Source organism: Sinocyclocheilus anshuiensis, unplaced genomic scaffold (assembly GCF_001515605.1).
Source record: "Sinocyclocheilus anshuiensis isolate Anshui unplaced genomic scaffold, SAMN03320099.WGS_v1.1 scaffold106, whole genome shotgun sequence".
In the NCBI taxonomy this organism is placed as follows: Eukaryota; Metazoa; Chordata; class Actinopteri; order Cypriniformes; family Cyprinidae; genus Sinocyclocheilus; species Sinocyclocheilus anshuiensis.
Genome location: NW_015542347.1, coordinates 1,238,442 through 1,253,958, shown reverse-complemented (window position 1 = coordinate 1,253,958; position 15,517 = coordinate 1,238,442). Strand labels below are relative to the sequence as shown.

Sequence of the window (15,517 nt, the reverse complement as noted above, 5' to 3'; positions counted from 1 at the left end):
TGGAGACTATTCATGTAAATGCAGTCGGTTTTGTCTTAAGTGAACTTGAACAGTTGGGAGAAATACAGATGTGTCAAAATATTTGATCTATGCATCAGCTCTTAAAGCAACAGCATAAACCTGCAGCCGACGACTGCGTCATAAGCGTTAATCAAACAAAAGAAAAGGAGAAAATCACTCACTGCTCTTGACTGAATCACTTATTAACTTTAATAAGAATTATCTATATTTAATGTATTGTATACAGTGAAGATTATTTTTATATTTATTACTTCATGTAATGTCTGTAGTAGGCTATTTCTGTAGAAGCCTTTACTACTGAAAAAACTAAAAAACTATTTTTATTTAATTTATTTAGTAATTTATTAGACGCTTTTATCCAAAGCGACTTACAAATGAGGACACCAGAAGCAATCAATTGTAGTATTAAAACAACTAAAAACAGATCCAAAACTAAAAGCTAAAACTTTATAAATACTACCTTACACATTTTAAAAATAAAGAGATTAAATAAAAATTACAAACAAAATTTCAAAACAGCATTTAAATGAAAAGCAAAAAAATAAAGCTAAAAACAATTCAAAATATTAAAGAATAATAAATTCAGACATAATTTAACTAAAATTAAAATAAATAACAAATACAAATAATACAAATCAAATAGTATTTGTTAGTAGTTTATCAGTAATCCTAAAAAATAACACTGCCAAACACACATGCTAAAAAACAACAACTTACTTACACAGTAAGAAATGGTTATAAAAACTGAAACAGAAGTTAAACAAGTAATAGGACTATTTAATTAGTATTTTTGAGTAATATATTTATTTATCATTTAGCTTGTAAGTAATACATGGAGTGTTTACTTGCCTGCAGTTAAGCTTGAGAATGTTTTATTACATTAGCTTATTATTTTTTGCTTTTGTATTAGTGGCAGAAAAAATTCAAAATGCCCTGTCTAAGGGGTCCGTGTACTTTGGCGTCCATTCATTTTTCGTTTTTTTAACCCAGAAATTAAAATGCAGTTTCTTCTTTAATGGTTCAACTTCAAACACTGATTAATAGAATAAGCAGACACAAACTAATTTTGATTATTCAAAATTCATATTTCATTAAAAATCTTAAAATTAAAAATGATAAAAGCTTGTTTTTTATTGAGATAAAAGGTGCATTTTCTGCTATTAAGGTCCCATTCACCAAGAAACCTACTCCTTTACCCCCACCATTGAATTTATACATTTATTTAACGATTAATAAAGTCAAGTCCCGCCCTTTAATACACAGCTGGACTCAAATGAAGGTGTAGAACCATCTCAAGGATGATCAGAAGAAATGGACAGCACCTGAGTTAAATATATGAGTGTCACAGCAAAGGGTCTGAATACTTAGGACCATGTGATATTTCAGTTTTTCTTTTTTAATAAATCTGCAAAAATGTCAACAATTCTGTGTTTTTCTGTCAATATGGGGTGCTGTGTGTACATTAATGAGGAAAAAAAATTAACTTAAATGATTTTAGCAAATGGCTGCAATATAACAAAGAGTGAAAAATTTAAGGGGGTCTGAATACTTTCCGTACCCACTGTATATAGATAAACAGGTAGGCAAATATGGGCAATTTATACCTAAAAGTGCTATTATATTATATTATATTATATTGTTTCTCTTAAATTGGTTATTGGCTTTAATGCATTTAAAATACCGTGCAATAATATATTGGCAATTATTTTTATGCTATGGCTGTCATTAAAATTCAGTTTTTTTTCTAAATAAATTAAGCATAAAAATTTTTAATTTCTTGTTTTACGTATTTTTCTTCTGTTTAGTTGAAATTTTTAATCGGTTATCTGCAGCTGAACTGTGCATTTGGTAAATGTGTACAGCTCCTCTCCTGACACTCATAGAAAAAAACTTTCCTTCAGACCAGTGCAGTTCTTGGTAAAAACTGCTTTTATACAGAGAAATGCCATTGAGAGTTGTGGTGGAGGCATTTTCCCATCAGCTAACAGTGTTTATCGGGTTTGATGTCAGGTGTCTTTGTTGAAGGAGCCTGGTATGCATTGGAGGAAGGATGTTTTTTTCCCCTTCCGTGTGTTTCCTCAGAATCTTTCTTTTATAGTTGATTTTCTCACAGATAGGCTTAAAAAGTAGTTTTTTTTTATAACTTGAAATGTATTGGAGCTAGGGCTGTGCAAAAAATTGAATGCGATTTTCATGCGCATCTCGTCAGTAAATCCGCTTCTGGTGATTAGTAGTAAATCTCCAGCACGTGCTTTCAGATGGAGCGGCATTTACTACACAGAGTAGTTTTACTACTAATCACCAGAAGCGGCTTGTAGTAAATGCCGCTCCATCTGAAAGCACGTGCTGGAGATTTACTACTAATCACCAGAACGGGCTTTACTGACGAGATTCGCATGAAAATCGCATTCGATTTTTTGCCCAGCCCTAATTGGAGCAATATTGTACAGATCTGTAGCATTGGCAGTCAACTTTCCATGTTAGTCATAGCTTAACCTGCATCACCAAGCGTAGTTGCAAATACAATGACACTTCTAAGCAGGTTTCCCAAATACTCCCCCATTTTCCATTGTTGCTAACAGTTCATTCTGAAACTCACACCATTGATTGAGTCAACTGAGTCAAGTTACTGTGCTGGACTGTTTAACTGTTGTTTACACTCCTTTGGACGAGTTTTGCGTTTACTTAGCACATGCGTACAGCTGAATACATAGCCTTTCACAGTACACTCCAGTTGATAGCGTGGGGGACACAGGTGCTCAACTTGTGCACCAGAAAGTTGGTGCGCTCGTCAACACAGGCATTTATTGTTGCTGTTGTCTCAAGTTATTTGCTGTTGTTCCGTCTTTTCATTTTCTTTTTCGACCATGGGCCGAGGCGGTGTTGCTTACACTATTGTTCATCAGAGTAGTCCAAGCTGCTGAATACTAATTAATCATTAATTAATGAGCCCATGGTTGTGACACCACCACAAAAACTGTTTTTGAACAAGCCGCTTACCATACATGCTCTTTGTGAAATGACCCCTCTATTGAACATCTTGGGAATGTGAGTTTTCCATCCTCGATTTTGCTGTTTGGAAGGATAGTTTGGCCTTGCTTCTGTACTTCACTCATGTCTACTGTTATTCATGTTTTGCAAACACAAAATGTTAAACCCAGTAGTCTCAGTTATCCCAAGAGAATTAATGGTTTTAGAGGGCTGTTTTTACATCTAAAAACACTAGTCTACTTCCTAAATCTTGACTTTGAAAGCTTGGGGCCCCTCAATAGGGAACTGAACGTGAGCAGAAGGCATGACATGCACGGTTGGCACTGGCCACCAAAGCACAGGGATTCCCGTAACTCTGTGTGTGTGCTGAAGGAGGGGGGTTACAGTAGTGACATCTGGTCGACCTAAGGCCCTGCACAGGAAAACCACTGCGTCTGGAGAGTGGAAGCTGTGGGGTAAAGGGAAGGAGTGTTGACTGGTGGTTGGAAGGGCGATGGTTTCTTGACTGATAACGGGGGAGATTAGTGCCATGATAGAATCAAAGTAAGGCTGTTAAGTGCTGCCCAACCTGGATAGGACCATCAGATTTAGGATTTCTGTTCAAAATATGTGACTTAACTGTCTTTCTTTTTCCCTTTAGGTACATTATTATGGGGAACCTCCTTAAAGTTTTGACATGCACAGATCTTGAACAAGAGCCCAACTTCTTCCTCGATTTTGAAAGTGAGATACTTCTCCTCTTTCCATTGATTTCTTTCATTTATTAGCTGTAAACAATCCTTCATTCTCCAAGCTTACCTCAAAATGCACTAATTTAGCATCTCACGTGTCCTTTTTGGTATGTTTGAGAACTGGGATTCTGGGAGACTTGGTGTAGGTCAATACCCGGTCAACTTGTAAAAAATGCCAGTTCCCCTTTTGGGTCTTGATACTATCTTCAACTCCTTTCCCTTGGAGACTAGTTCATGAACCACACACAATCTGCTACCATCTCATTTGTTTGAACCCAAAAACTCTCTCCAAAGCGAAGGAAGGTGAATGAACCAAAGAAAAGAAGACAGTGGAAAATAACAGTTTCCTGGCTTTTATTACCCTTGACCACAGAACATTTTCATCCTACCATGTTTGTCTCCATTTTTAGTCATATAGTCGTTCCTTTGAAGAAAGGCAGGGGGCGATATGGAGTCACCCAATCCATTGACTCATTCATGGCTCATCGGTCGCACACATATAATAAAAATTCCTATAGTGTCTGCTCAAGAGTTATGTAACACTAATAAAGGGCGGGAGTGCGAGAGACTCCAAGAGACAGAGCACTGGAATAGGACCTACTGTATCAATACGAAAACATAGATGGATTAAAAAGCTGAGAGATCATTGCACTCTTAATCAGGAGAGTGTAAAGGAGGTGGCCCTTAATTTCTTAAATTGCATTTGAAGCCAGCTGTAGTTAACAGCTGCCAGTGTCTCATTGAGGTTTCTTTTTTAGATGTGGGCCTAAAGTTTCCACCATTTAAAACTCCGCTCTTTGCCTTTTAAACATATGAAACAGGCTCAGCTGTGGAGGATTGACTAAAATACGCTTTAAGATCCCCAGTGAGTAATTCACCCCAAAAATTTAATTTAGTCATCATTTGCTCACTCTCTTGTTGTTTGCTCACTTGCTCTCAACCAGTTTGATTTGGAACACAAATGAAGATGTTCAGCAGAAGTCTGCATGGCCTCTGAATTGCACAACAATCATCTGATAGTGATGTCAAGTTTGGACTGTGTATATCCAAAGTTCAAGTTCCAAGTCCAAATTATATAAGTGTACTTATAATTTAAGTGTATATAAGATGCTGCTAGTAGAGTAAAAGGTATTAATAAAAGGTCTGCTAATGAAGTATATTTACATTGGTCACATCAACAATATAATTTGTAGTTCAAATTAACCTGGGTGTTATTTTTTTAATAAAAAAAATGCAATGGTTTTTAGAAATTGAAGTAAACTTTAAAAAAAACTGCACAAAGTAATATTTAACACAAACATTTAATTGCCCCAGCAATTATTCATAAATACGAATTTTACTGCATTGTTATTAAGGTTACATTAATAACAAAATAAAATGGAAGTGTGATGATTAGTTTAGGGTTAGTTTGATGTTTCTCATCAATGCTACATTTATTTGATCAAAAATACATCAAGTAATATTGTATAAATAATAAGTAATATTGTGAAATTATATAACAATTTAAAATGCTTGTTTTCGGTTTTATTATAATTTAATATGTAATTTATTTCGAAGATGTCATAGCTGAATTTTCAGCAGCCATTACTCCAGTCTTCAGTATCACATGATCCTTCAGAAATAATTCTATTATGCTGATTTGGGGCTCATTTACATTTATTATTATTATTATTATGAATGTTGAAAACGTTGAGCTGCTTAATATTTTTGTGAAAACCAAGATACATTTTTTTTCTGGATTCTTTGATGAATGGAATGTTCAAAAGAGTACTTATACAGTAATGCCCTTCCTTCAGAGCACCCACTTTTCTGTAGTAATAGTAGAATTTGCCCATAGTATCAGCACACACACAATATAATGTACAACATATTACCAAATACTCTGTTTTCTTTGTTCTTTCCTTCATTTTAATCTTGCCTCATTCTGTAAGGTATAAAGCTCTAATACCTGTTCGTGATTTGCATATGTACAGTATGTTCGCTTTTAATGTGTCAGACACTGACTAAATGTGACCTTGAAAGACCTTTTGATTAAAGACACTCTCTCTCTGCCTTCAGATGCCCAGCCAACAGAAGCAGAGCGGGAAACGTGGGACGAAGTGGATGTGGTCCTGAAGGATGCACTGGGAATACTTGACGAACTACAGGCATATAAAGGCGCGGGCCAAGAGATACGAGAGGTACAGGCACACTCTCAAGATAACAGATGTCTGCTGATGTTTGACTTATGTGTATGCACTTATAAAGTTGTACATGCAAAGTTGACTCTTTACAGTGTGTACATTAATTCACACAAAAATGAGTTGAAGGAATAATATCAGTGGCTTTAAAACATCTCGTAGTATGTTCATATGATTTGAAATTCTCTGCTCTGCTCAATCACGCCTCGGTATGAGTGAGTGTCAGTATGATTGATAATCTTGTTGCCACGGATACTGTTGCTATACGGATACAGTTGCCATGGACTGGCGTCTTCTGAAGAATGAAAGTGAATTTTTCTTTTATTTCTTTTTTCTAATTCACTCAAAAGAACGCGGTGCATTCCTTTTTCATGTCAGCACACTCCGTAATTATTTTAATGAGCCTCGTGTATTTGGAAATTCAAAGGCACACTGAGGTAGAAAGAAAAAACACTGACTAGATGTTCTGCCCAGTGTCATAATGGAACAACATAATGAATAAACCTTCAAACCTCTTGTGTGGTTGGATTTGACGTCATTTACATCCTCAAATTGCCACCCTCATGGGCACATCATTTAAAAACCTCATCTCACATACATAATTCTAACACAACCTCATACAGTCATAAAATAATATGTTCCATTTAGACTTGTGGGAACGTTGTTTATAACTCGCCAGATGTTGTATTATTAAGATGCTGTGTTTGTTTTTTCAGGCAATCCAGAACCCTAATGACGAGGCATTACAAGACCAGGCGTGGGCTGCTGTGGTGCCACTAGTAGGCAAACTAAAGAAGTTCTACGAATTTTCACAGAGATTAGGTACATTAGCCTGTTTTTCATAGCAGAAGTAGTTATGCAGAAACCTTTTAAATGAACATTTTGGCATCATTTACTCACATTGATGTCATTCCCAACCTGAATGATTTTTCTATGGAACACAAAAGGATATATTTAGCAGAATGTCCATGCTGCTCTTTTCCATATTGTGAAAGTGAATGGGGGCAGAATCCTAAAAATAAAAAGACAGCACTAGGGATGCTCCGATCAGGATTTTTGCAGCCGATACTGAGTACCGATTTCTTGTCATGGTGATCGGCCGATACCGATGCCGATTCTGATGCTTCAAGCTTTAAATAGACTTATATAATATAATATAATATAATATAATTATAAATAATTAATTTATATAGATGGTTTCATCGGGCGCACGCGCCTGGCTTGAAGTTAATTTCCGGTCTGTGATGAGTAGACTGAAGTTGGTCTCAGGTGGTTGTGCTGTGGGATGTGTTTCCCATACATTTATTTATTTGTGGCGCTCGCCACAATATCAAAACTGACCGATTTTCCAAAAGGTTTCGTTGAATAAACATAAGCATGTACTGCATGTTTAAAAATCTAAACGAGGCGCGGGTGTTTTTATATCACTGTATTTCTGAAGGAAGACTATCTTTAGAAAATTTTCAATGTCATTTTCATTTCATCTTGCATGTTATATGCCTGATAAAGCAGCGTTTGTGAGCTCAGCGCTGCTTTGCGTACAGCAGTTACTGGGGAAACCTCTGTTTCTCCCGCTTTAAAGCACCTCCTGGTGGCAGAGATTGAATTTGCATTTTCAGTAATTCCGTCTGATTTACGCAACAAACATACTTTGCTTCTCCTATATCCATGGGCGCTGCAGATAATCCGCGGGTCGGGTAATAAAAAATGCATTCTGATTATTTGCGAGTGGGTCGCGGGTGAGTAAAATAAATCATATATACAAATATTAACTACATTTTTTTCATGAGGCAGATGATTTTGTGTGTGTGTGAGTCCGTTACTGGGGAAACCGCTGTTTCTCCCGCTGGCAGAGAATGAATTTGCATTTTCAGTAAGTCCGTCTGATTTACGCAGCAGTGACAGAAACGGTGACATTCCAGATACAATTTGAAAGGAGTAAAGCCTGTGTTAATGCTATTGAGTAGGCTAATATGGCCAAAGAAGATATTTTGTTTTATAAATAAATGTTAATTTAAAAGCAGCCCACGATCAGCGTTACCCCTTACGGCTCAGACGAGGTTTTGTTCCGTCCTCCACGCTGTGACAACTCACAAAAGACTATTTTTAGCCAAACAGCGTGGAGAGCCGCTTCAGAAACATGCCGCAGCTGGCATAAACACAAGCACTGACTAGCGGCCGTGATCAGCTCCGGTTCCCATGGAGCCGTAACACGCCGCAGACGTGTGCAGTGAGGCGCAGATCAGCTCTAACGTCACTGAATCTGCTGTTAAAAATTAACCATCCATTCATCATATCATCATGCAAAACATACACGACAAATAGCGAATTTTACATTGTTTCCACTCAGCGTGCTTTGCTTATCAGCTCGTGCACATCAGCTATACAGGCGTTAGAACTGAATATTTAACATTATATTCATTGCATACATATACTTCGTAGACATCCTTAATCTCTAATAACTCCATTCTGCTGTCTGATGTTCTGTTGTCGGTGTTTCTTTGTCTGAATATGGCACTTATCATATGCTGTGTGGTATCGGCGTTTGGTATCGGGGCATTTTAACAAGTACGAGTACAAGAGCTCAGTATCGGGCCCGATACCAATACCAGTATCGGTATCGGAGCATCCCTAGTTGACGTCATCAAATTGCGATCGGTTCGTGAGATCGGCCAAGTGTAGGGAGTACCGATCGAGTCATAAAATGAGATTATCGGCCGATACCAATCTCCGGCCGATCGATCGGAGCATCCCTAGACAGCACCATAAGTAATTTGGAAGTAGTCTGTATGTTATGGTGGCAACTTCAGAAAACACATGCAAATAGAAAAAGCACCAGCAAATTAAGAAAACATCTTCATCAGTTTAAGAGTGCATGTGCTGCAAATACTCACAACACAACTAAATACAAAAACACGGTGCAAATGCTCACAACGCAAACAAATAAAGAAACGCGCTGCAAATACTTACAAAACAAACTAATAAAGAAACGAGCTGCAAATACTTACAACACAACCAAATAGAGAAACGCGCGTCAAGCTCTTATTTTAAAATCCCATCAAGCTCTTATTTTAGGCGGGAAACTGCAGGGAGCCCTTAAAGGGTTCAGTTTTTTTTCGAAAGCTTGATTGACAGAAATACACAATCTTAGCCCGATGGTGTATTTCTAAGGGAGGGGCTGCATAGAACCAGGAACTCAAGAGACTGTTTTGACGAGAATGGAAACAGCGGTGTAGAATAAAGGTAAAATATGTGAAAATAATGTGATTTTTAAAAAAATGAAGCATGAACATGTTACACTGCACCCTGCACTGCATGTTACACACATGCAGTGTAACATGTTCATGCTTCATTTTTAAAAAATCACATTATTTTCACATATTTTACCTTTATTCTACACCGCTGTTTTCATTCTCGTCAAAACAGTCTCTTGAGTTCCTGGTTCTATGCAGCCCCTCCCTCAGAAATACACAATCGGGCTAAGATTGGTTAGCTGGCCCAGTGTGTTGTGATTTGCTAACCAACTACTGTAGTGCATGTTGTCCGGAAACGTCACACCCCCTTGCCAATACAGGTAGTTGCATGTGCATGGGCAGGGTTTATGTAAACACTGGGGTTAGTGATGTCACAAACCCGGGAAGAAGTCCTTACCAGCTTTTTTGTAGTCCTTAAACAGCGATTTCTTTAAAAGAAAATATCTCATTTTGCATTGAACTTTGAGCATCGTAACGTTGCAGATGTTGTTCATGCTTAAGACTTTTAGTTAACGAAAAAACGTTAAATCAACCACCCCTTTAAAGCTTGTCTTTTGTTGATTTATAAGTGCTTGTCATAAGTTTGGGAATTTGGGGTTTGGAATTTTTAGGTGAACTGTCCCTTTAAATGTGCTTAACAGCCATTGGCAGTATCTCTTTCAGTCAGTTTTTTTTTTCTGCGCTGTAAACATCTTACAAATTAAATGCACACTAACACATTGTGTTAACACCTGAGCAGCCCCAGGGAAGTACCACAGCTGGTCCTTTCATATTCTTGCACAAAACACACTAGCTGACGGATAGACTTAAAGGGTTAGTTCGCCCAAAAATGAAAATTAGCCCACAAATTACTCACCCTCAAGTCATCCTAGGCGTATATGACTTTCTTCTTTCAGACGAATCCAGTCGGAGTTATATTAAAAATTGTCTTTGATCTTTCAAGCTGTTTAATGCCACTCAGCGGGTGTTGCATGCATCAGTCCAAAAGAAGTTAAATAAAAAGCGCCCATCGATAAAAAAAAGTGTTTCACACGGCTCCGGGTGGTGAACAAAGGCCTTCTGTAGCGAATCGATGCGTTTTTGTAAGAAAAATATCCATATTTAAAATGTAATAATCACTTTAATGTAGCTTGCGCCAACAGTTGTACACGGAAGCAGTTCCGGTCTGATGAGGTATGAGGTCAGTGCTGCGCATGCGCCAGTTAGTCTCGTGAAAATGAAAGATCAAAGACAATTTTTAATATAACTCCGACTGGATTCGTCTGAAAGAAGAAAGTCATATACACCTAGGATGACTTGAGGGTGAGTAATTTGTGGGCTAATTTTCATTTTTGGGTGAACTAACCCTTTAAATGCCAAAAATGTTACAAACCTCTCACTGATATGCATAGTGAAAAATGACCATGATATCTAATACTTCAGATCATATGGCTTCCTTAGCATTAGCTATTTTGCTCATCAAACACAGGGATGTTAGCTGCTCAATAAGACCAAGGTTGATGGTGGTCTTACCCTGAAGCCATTGAAACCCTGCACTTTAAATCTATGTAATGGCTTCTGAACTTGTAGTCTTGTAGTGCAGGCCAGGCGTCTGCCGTATGTTATGTAATTCACCGAACTGGGTCATCTTGCTTTCCCGCGCTTTCCGCTCCAGAACACTAAACCGGCTTTTGGCGCAAGCTCTCATGCCTGACATGCTTCGCTTAACTACACTGATCATTTGCCATGTAGTGCTCTCGCCTGACGATGAACCTATCTGTGCATATTAAGTCAAAGTTTGAGCCTTTGGGTGTCAGTGGTGTTATAATTATATTAACAGCGTGAAAGATGTATGCTGCTGCGTCAGTCAAGCAGTCAAGCATTATAATATGATAATCAAGTATTGTGATTTACTCGCAATGTAGAGGGTTGGTCATGCAGAATATGTGCTTTATAAGTACTAATGAACAGCCAATATGTTATTAATACAGTGGCAATGCGAAAGTTTGGGAACCCCTTGCAGAATCTGTGAAAATGTGAATAATTTTAACAAAATAAGAGGGATCATACAAAATACATGTTATTTTTTTATTTAGTACTCTCCTGAGTAGGGCTGTGCAATATATCAAAATTATCTAAATATCGCAAATGTACATATCGCAATATGCATATCGCTACAACTTGCAATATTTGGGGCCATGACCAAAAGACAAAGAGAAAATCACTCACTGCTCTTACCTAAATAACTTTTGTAGCTTAAATAAGAATCAGTGCATATTGAATTCAAAGAGTAAATACTAAGCAGTGTTTTATTTTTCCTTTTTATTATTCAGTTCCTAAACTCATGTTAAAATGATTACACTAATGTTAAAATGACATTTTTATGTAATGCTCGGGTAAAACACTACCGTTCACTTTCAGAAGTTGTTGTAGGGGTGCTTTCTCATTAGAATCAGAATCAGAATTAGCTTTATTCATCACTTAAGTGTGCACAAACACAAAGAATTTGTTGTGGTTTTACAGGAACTCTTGGTACATACATACATACAAATAACCATATATATATATATATATGACACAAGATAGTTATAGAAGTTCACAGAACTGACTCAGCAACAGCTGAGTAAAACTGTTTCATCTGAGCATGTGGCACTTTAAGCATTATCGTATCGCATATCGAATATCGCATTATTTAATGAGTTATCGCACATCGCATTTTTCTTCAATATCGCACAGCCCTAGTCCTGAGTAAGATATTTTACATAAAAGATGTTTACTTGTAGTCCACAAGACAAAAAAAAAACCCTGAAATTATTAAAATAACCCCCTTCAAAAGTTTGTTTTTGTTTTGTGATGGTTGTTCATGAGTCCCTTGTTTGTTCTGAACAGCTAAACTGAGCACTGTTCTTCAGAAAAATCCTCCATGTCCTGCAGATTCTTCAGTTTTCCAGCATCTTTTGCATATTTGAACCCTTTCCAGCAGTGACTGTATGATTTTGACATCCATCTTTTCACACTGAGGACAATTGAGGGACTCAAACACAACTATTACAAAAGGTACAAACATTCACTAATGCTCCAGAAGGAAACACGATGCATTAAGAGCCAGGGGGTGAAAACTTTTTGAATTTGAAGATCAAGGTAAATTGTACTTAATTTGTCTCCCGGAAAACATGCAAGTATCTTCTGTTGCTTCCGAAGGGCAGTACTAAATGGAAAAAAACAAATAATATATATTTCAACAAAATAAGAAAAATTTGGACATCTTCGTCCTGTTCAAAAGTTTTCTTAATGAAAAGGCTCTTAATGTATCGTGTTTCCTTCTGGAGCATCAGTGAATGTTTGAACCTTTTTTAATAGTTGTGTTTGAGTTGTGTTATTCAGTTTTTGTTATGAGGTTTTGTTTTATTCATTCTTTTATTGTTTGTTTTAGTTTTGTTTTACTGGTTCATCTCAAACTACTGTTATTCCTCAGTGTATATTTAGCATTTTAACATTTACCTACATGTCTCATTTCTTCTCTCTTGCTTTCTGGTATTGTGATGAGATGTGACGTACACTTCCTCGCCCTGCCCTGCTTTCCTCCAAACCACTGTCCTCGCCTCACACTCCATTCTCAGCATGTGCTCTTAAAATCCGCTCGTCTCAAGCTATGTTTTGACTGGGAGGAGAATAGTATGCTTCCATGGCAATTTTTAATCCGCTCCTCTGCCCTGCCAAGCTGACTAAAGCAGATGGAGGTCATTACAGTATGGCAAATCTGCTCAATTTACTCTACATACTGCTGCAGCTTGAGTCACCAGCCTGAAAATTCCCTCTCTCTCTCTCACTCCGATGACTATACTGGCTTGACTATGTAAAACCTAAAAACTCTTGGTTTCTCAAGTCCATATGGAAATAAATAAGTTGACAGACAAAGCTACCCTCTGTTTAACTTCAGACGAGATTGATTACTGCAATTTTCTAAATGAGCCAATAAAAATAAAGCTGAAAAACCCCAAAATTGTCTGAACTCTCAGAGCAGACTTAATTCAGTTCATCAACAGTTGTTGATACATTGATCTAAAGCCACATCACCAAACCATTGTTTTTTTTTTCTTTCCATTGCTCTCTTTCAACATGCAGTAGGAGTTTCTTGTACAATTTTGCAATACTAGCAACAGCAAGACATGAATCACTTCAAGGGCAATTCTGTTTGGGTTTGTTTATATGAATATTTTAAGACTTGTAATTGAGATCAGGATTAAAAATTGGGTTGATGTGGACAGACTGAGATCATCCCGTACCTCAGCCATAAACTCATTTATGGCTGCTGGGCTGACTCTTATGTAATATAATTATTCTAACATGCTGCTGTGTACTGTATTGCCTCAATAGAGCAATGGAGAAACTGAGAACGGGACTTGTGGGTTAAGAGCAGCTTCTCAAGTCATGACGCTGTCTACTGAGGCTTAAGACATCACTGTGTGTTAGTAAAGAACATAGAGAAATGTGCCTCTTGTGTAGCCTGGAGTATGTTTGTGTGTCTGAGAAATTAGTTTGAGATTATGCATTAAATAACATTTATTAGTTAATTGGGTTATGTATGGTACAAGATGTTTTATTTTGTTTGATGGAAGGATTGAGTCTTAATGCTGGTCTACGAGCAGTATGAATCAATATGTCAGAATCTAAACAGTATAATGTGTAAAACAAACAGTATGCAGTCATGTATTTTTTATGGGCTGTTTTACAGTATACAACACTTAGTTAAAAAGGTTGAGTTATAGTTACCTGGAACGCACACACATACATACATACATACATACATATATATATATATATATATATATATATATATATATATATATAGTTGATATTATTGTTATTAATAATGCTAACATAACTCATCAGTGGTGGAAAAAAAATATGATTGTTTAACAATCTGTTGCACTCACTGAGAACCTAATTGACCCTAACTGGCCATTGTGTGACTCTACAGAAGCAGCGCTGCATAGTCTTTTGAGAGCACTCACTAGTGAGACATACGATGACCCCACACAGCATCTGGAGAGAGAGCAAGCCCTTGCCAAACAGTTCGCTGAGATCCTGCACTTCACACTGCGCTTTGATGAGCTCAAGGTGAGGACCATATACCTCAATAAAAATTCCCTTGTTACGTGATGGTAATGTTTTTTTGTTATCATTATTTATTTTTTGGTTGCAGTCTTTGCATAAATGAAAGACCATTATACATGATACAGGTTTATCCTGTTCATTTTCCTGTTCAAGTCAGTCGTTGAACCAATTTGCATGTACAATTCATGTTTATTTAAATGTTTATTTAGCATTGGATGTGTACTGATACTAAGGAGCTGACACAATACAGGTCAAAAGTAATTTGTTTAAATCTTACGAAACATGTTTGAGTCCTATAATAAGAAATAAAAATTATATTTATATTTAAAGAAAATGAAGCCATGAAGTCTTGTTGAATCATTAACATTTTTAGTATTTATTAAAAAGATTAAGAACTATTCTTACCATAATAATAATAATAATAATAATAATAATAATAATAATAATAATTTTATATATATATATATGCACACATTATGGTAGCATTTGGTATTATAATATTGGTAGTATTGCATTGACTTTAATTTATGCTGGCTTAAAACAAAATAATATATTGCAGTATTGAGAATTTTATGAGAATTTCTAATGAGAATATTAGTAATTATATAAAAAAAAAATTTTTTTTTTAACATTTTAACATCCGGATGTAACACTGTAATCTGAATTTGGTGAAAAATATTCCTAATTGTTATGAAAATAATATACATAATTAGGGATGCACCGATACCACTTTTTCCAGTACTCGCCCGATACCGATACTTTTATTTTTGGTACTTGCCGATACCGAGTACCGATACCAATAATTTTATTGCATTTGTACATTTTTTAAATATTGGGTACAGAAACCAAAAGAGTATGCATAATGTTAGTTGGTTAACTTAATTTATCAAATAGATACAGTCAAGCCAAAATGTATTCAGACACCTTCAACATTTCTCCCATTATCACAGTTTATTCGCTATAGTTTAGAAAATGGTAATAAAATATGACAATAATGTCAGATAACTTTGATAGAAAGGTATGTAATAGATTACAATCAACCAAAAATTAGACAGCTGTTAGTATGACAGTATTTACACAACTATCAATACTTAGTCGGACAACCCTTAGCCTTAATGACAGCCTGTAGTCTCCTGGGCATGCTGTCACCCAGCTTCATGCAAACCTCAACTTCAATGTTTTTTCCCAGACGGTCTGAATAATTTTTGGTCCCAAATTTGTATCAATTTTACTGGTAGTCCAC

General features: G+C 36.5%; 1 protein-coding gene across 1 annotated transcript in view; it reads left to right on the top strand.

Moving 5' to 3' along the window:
• The window catches only part of fam49bb (family with sequence similarity 49 member Bb), a 75,704-nt gene that overhangs the window by 52,540 nt on the left and 7,647 nt on the right, over positions 1 to 15,517 (top strand). Inside the window, exons 3-6 of the mRNA XM_016490024.1 lie at positions 3,653 to 3,735; positions 5,802 to 5,923; positions 6,640 to 6,745; positions 14,138 to 14,277. Coding sequence (XP_016345510.1) covers positions 3,663 to 3,735; positions 5,802 to 5,923; positions 6,640 to 6,745; positions 14,138 to 14,277 — 441 coding nt within the window. The 5' untranslated portion in view covers positions 3,653 to 3,662. The remainder of the gene's footprint in view (positions 1 to 3,652; positions 3,736 to 5,801; positions 5,924 to 6,639; positions 6,746 to 14,137; positions 14,278 to 15,517) is intronic.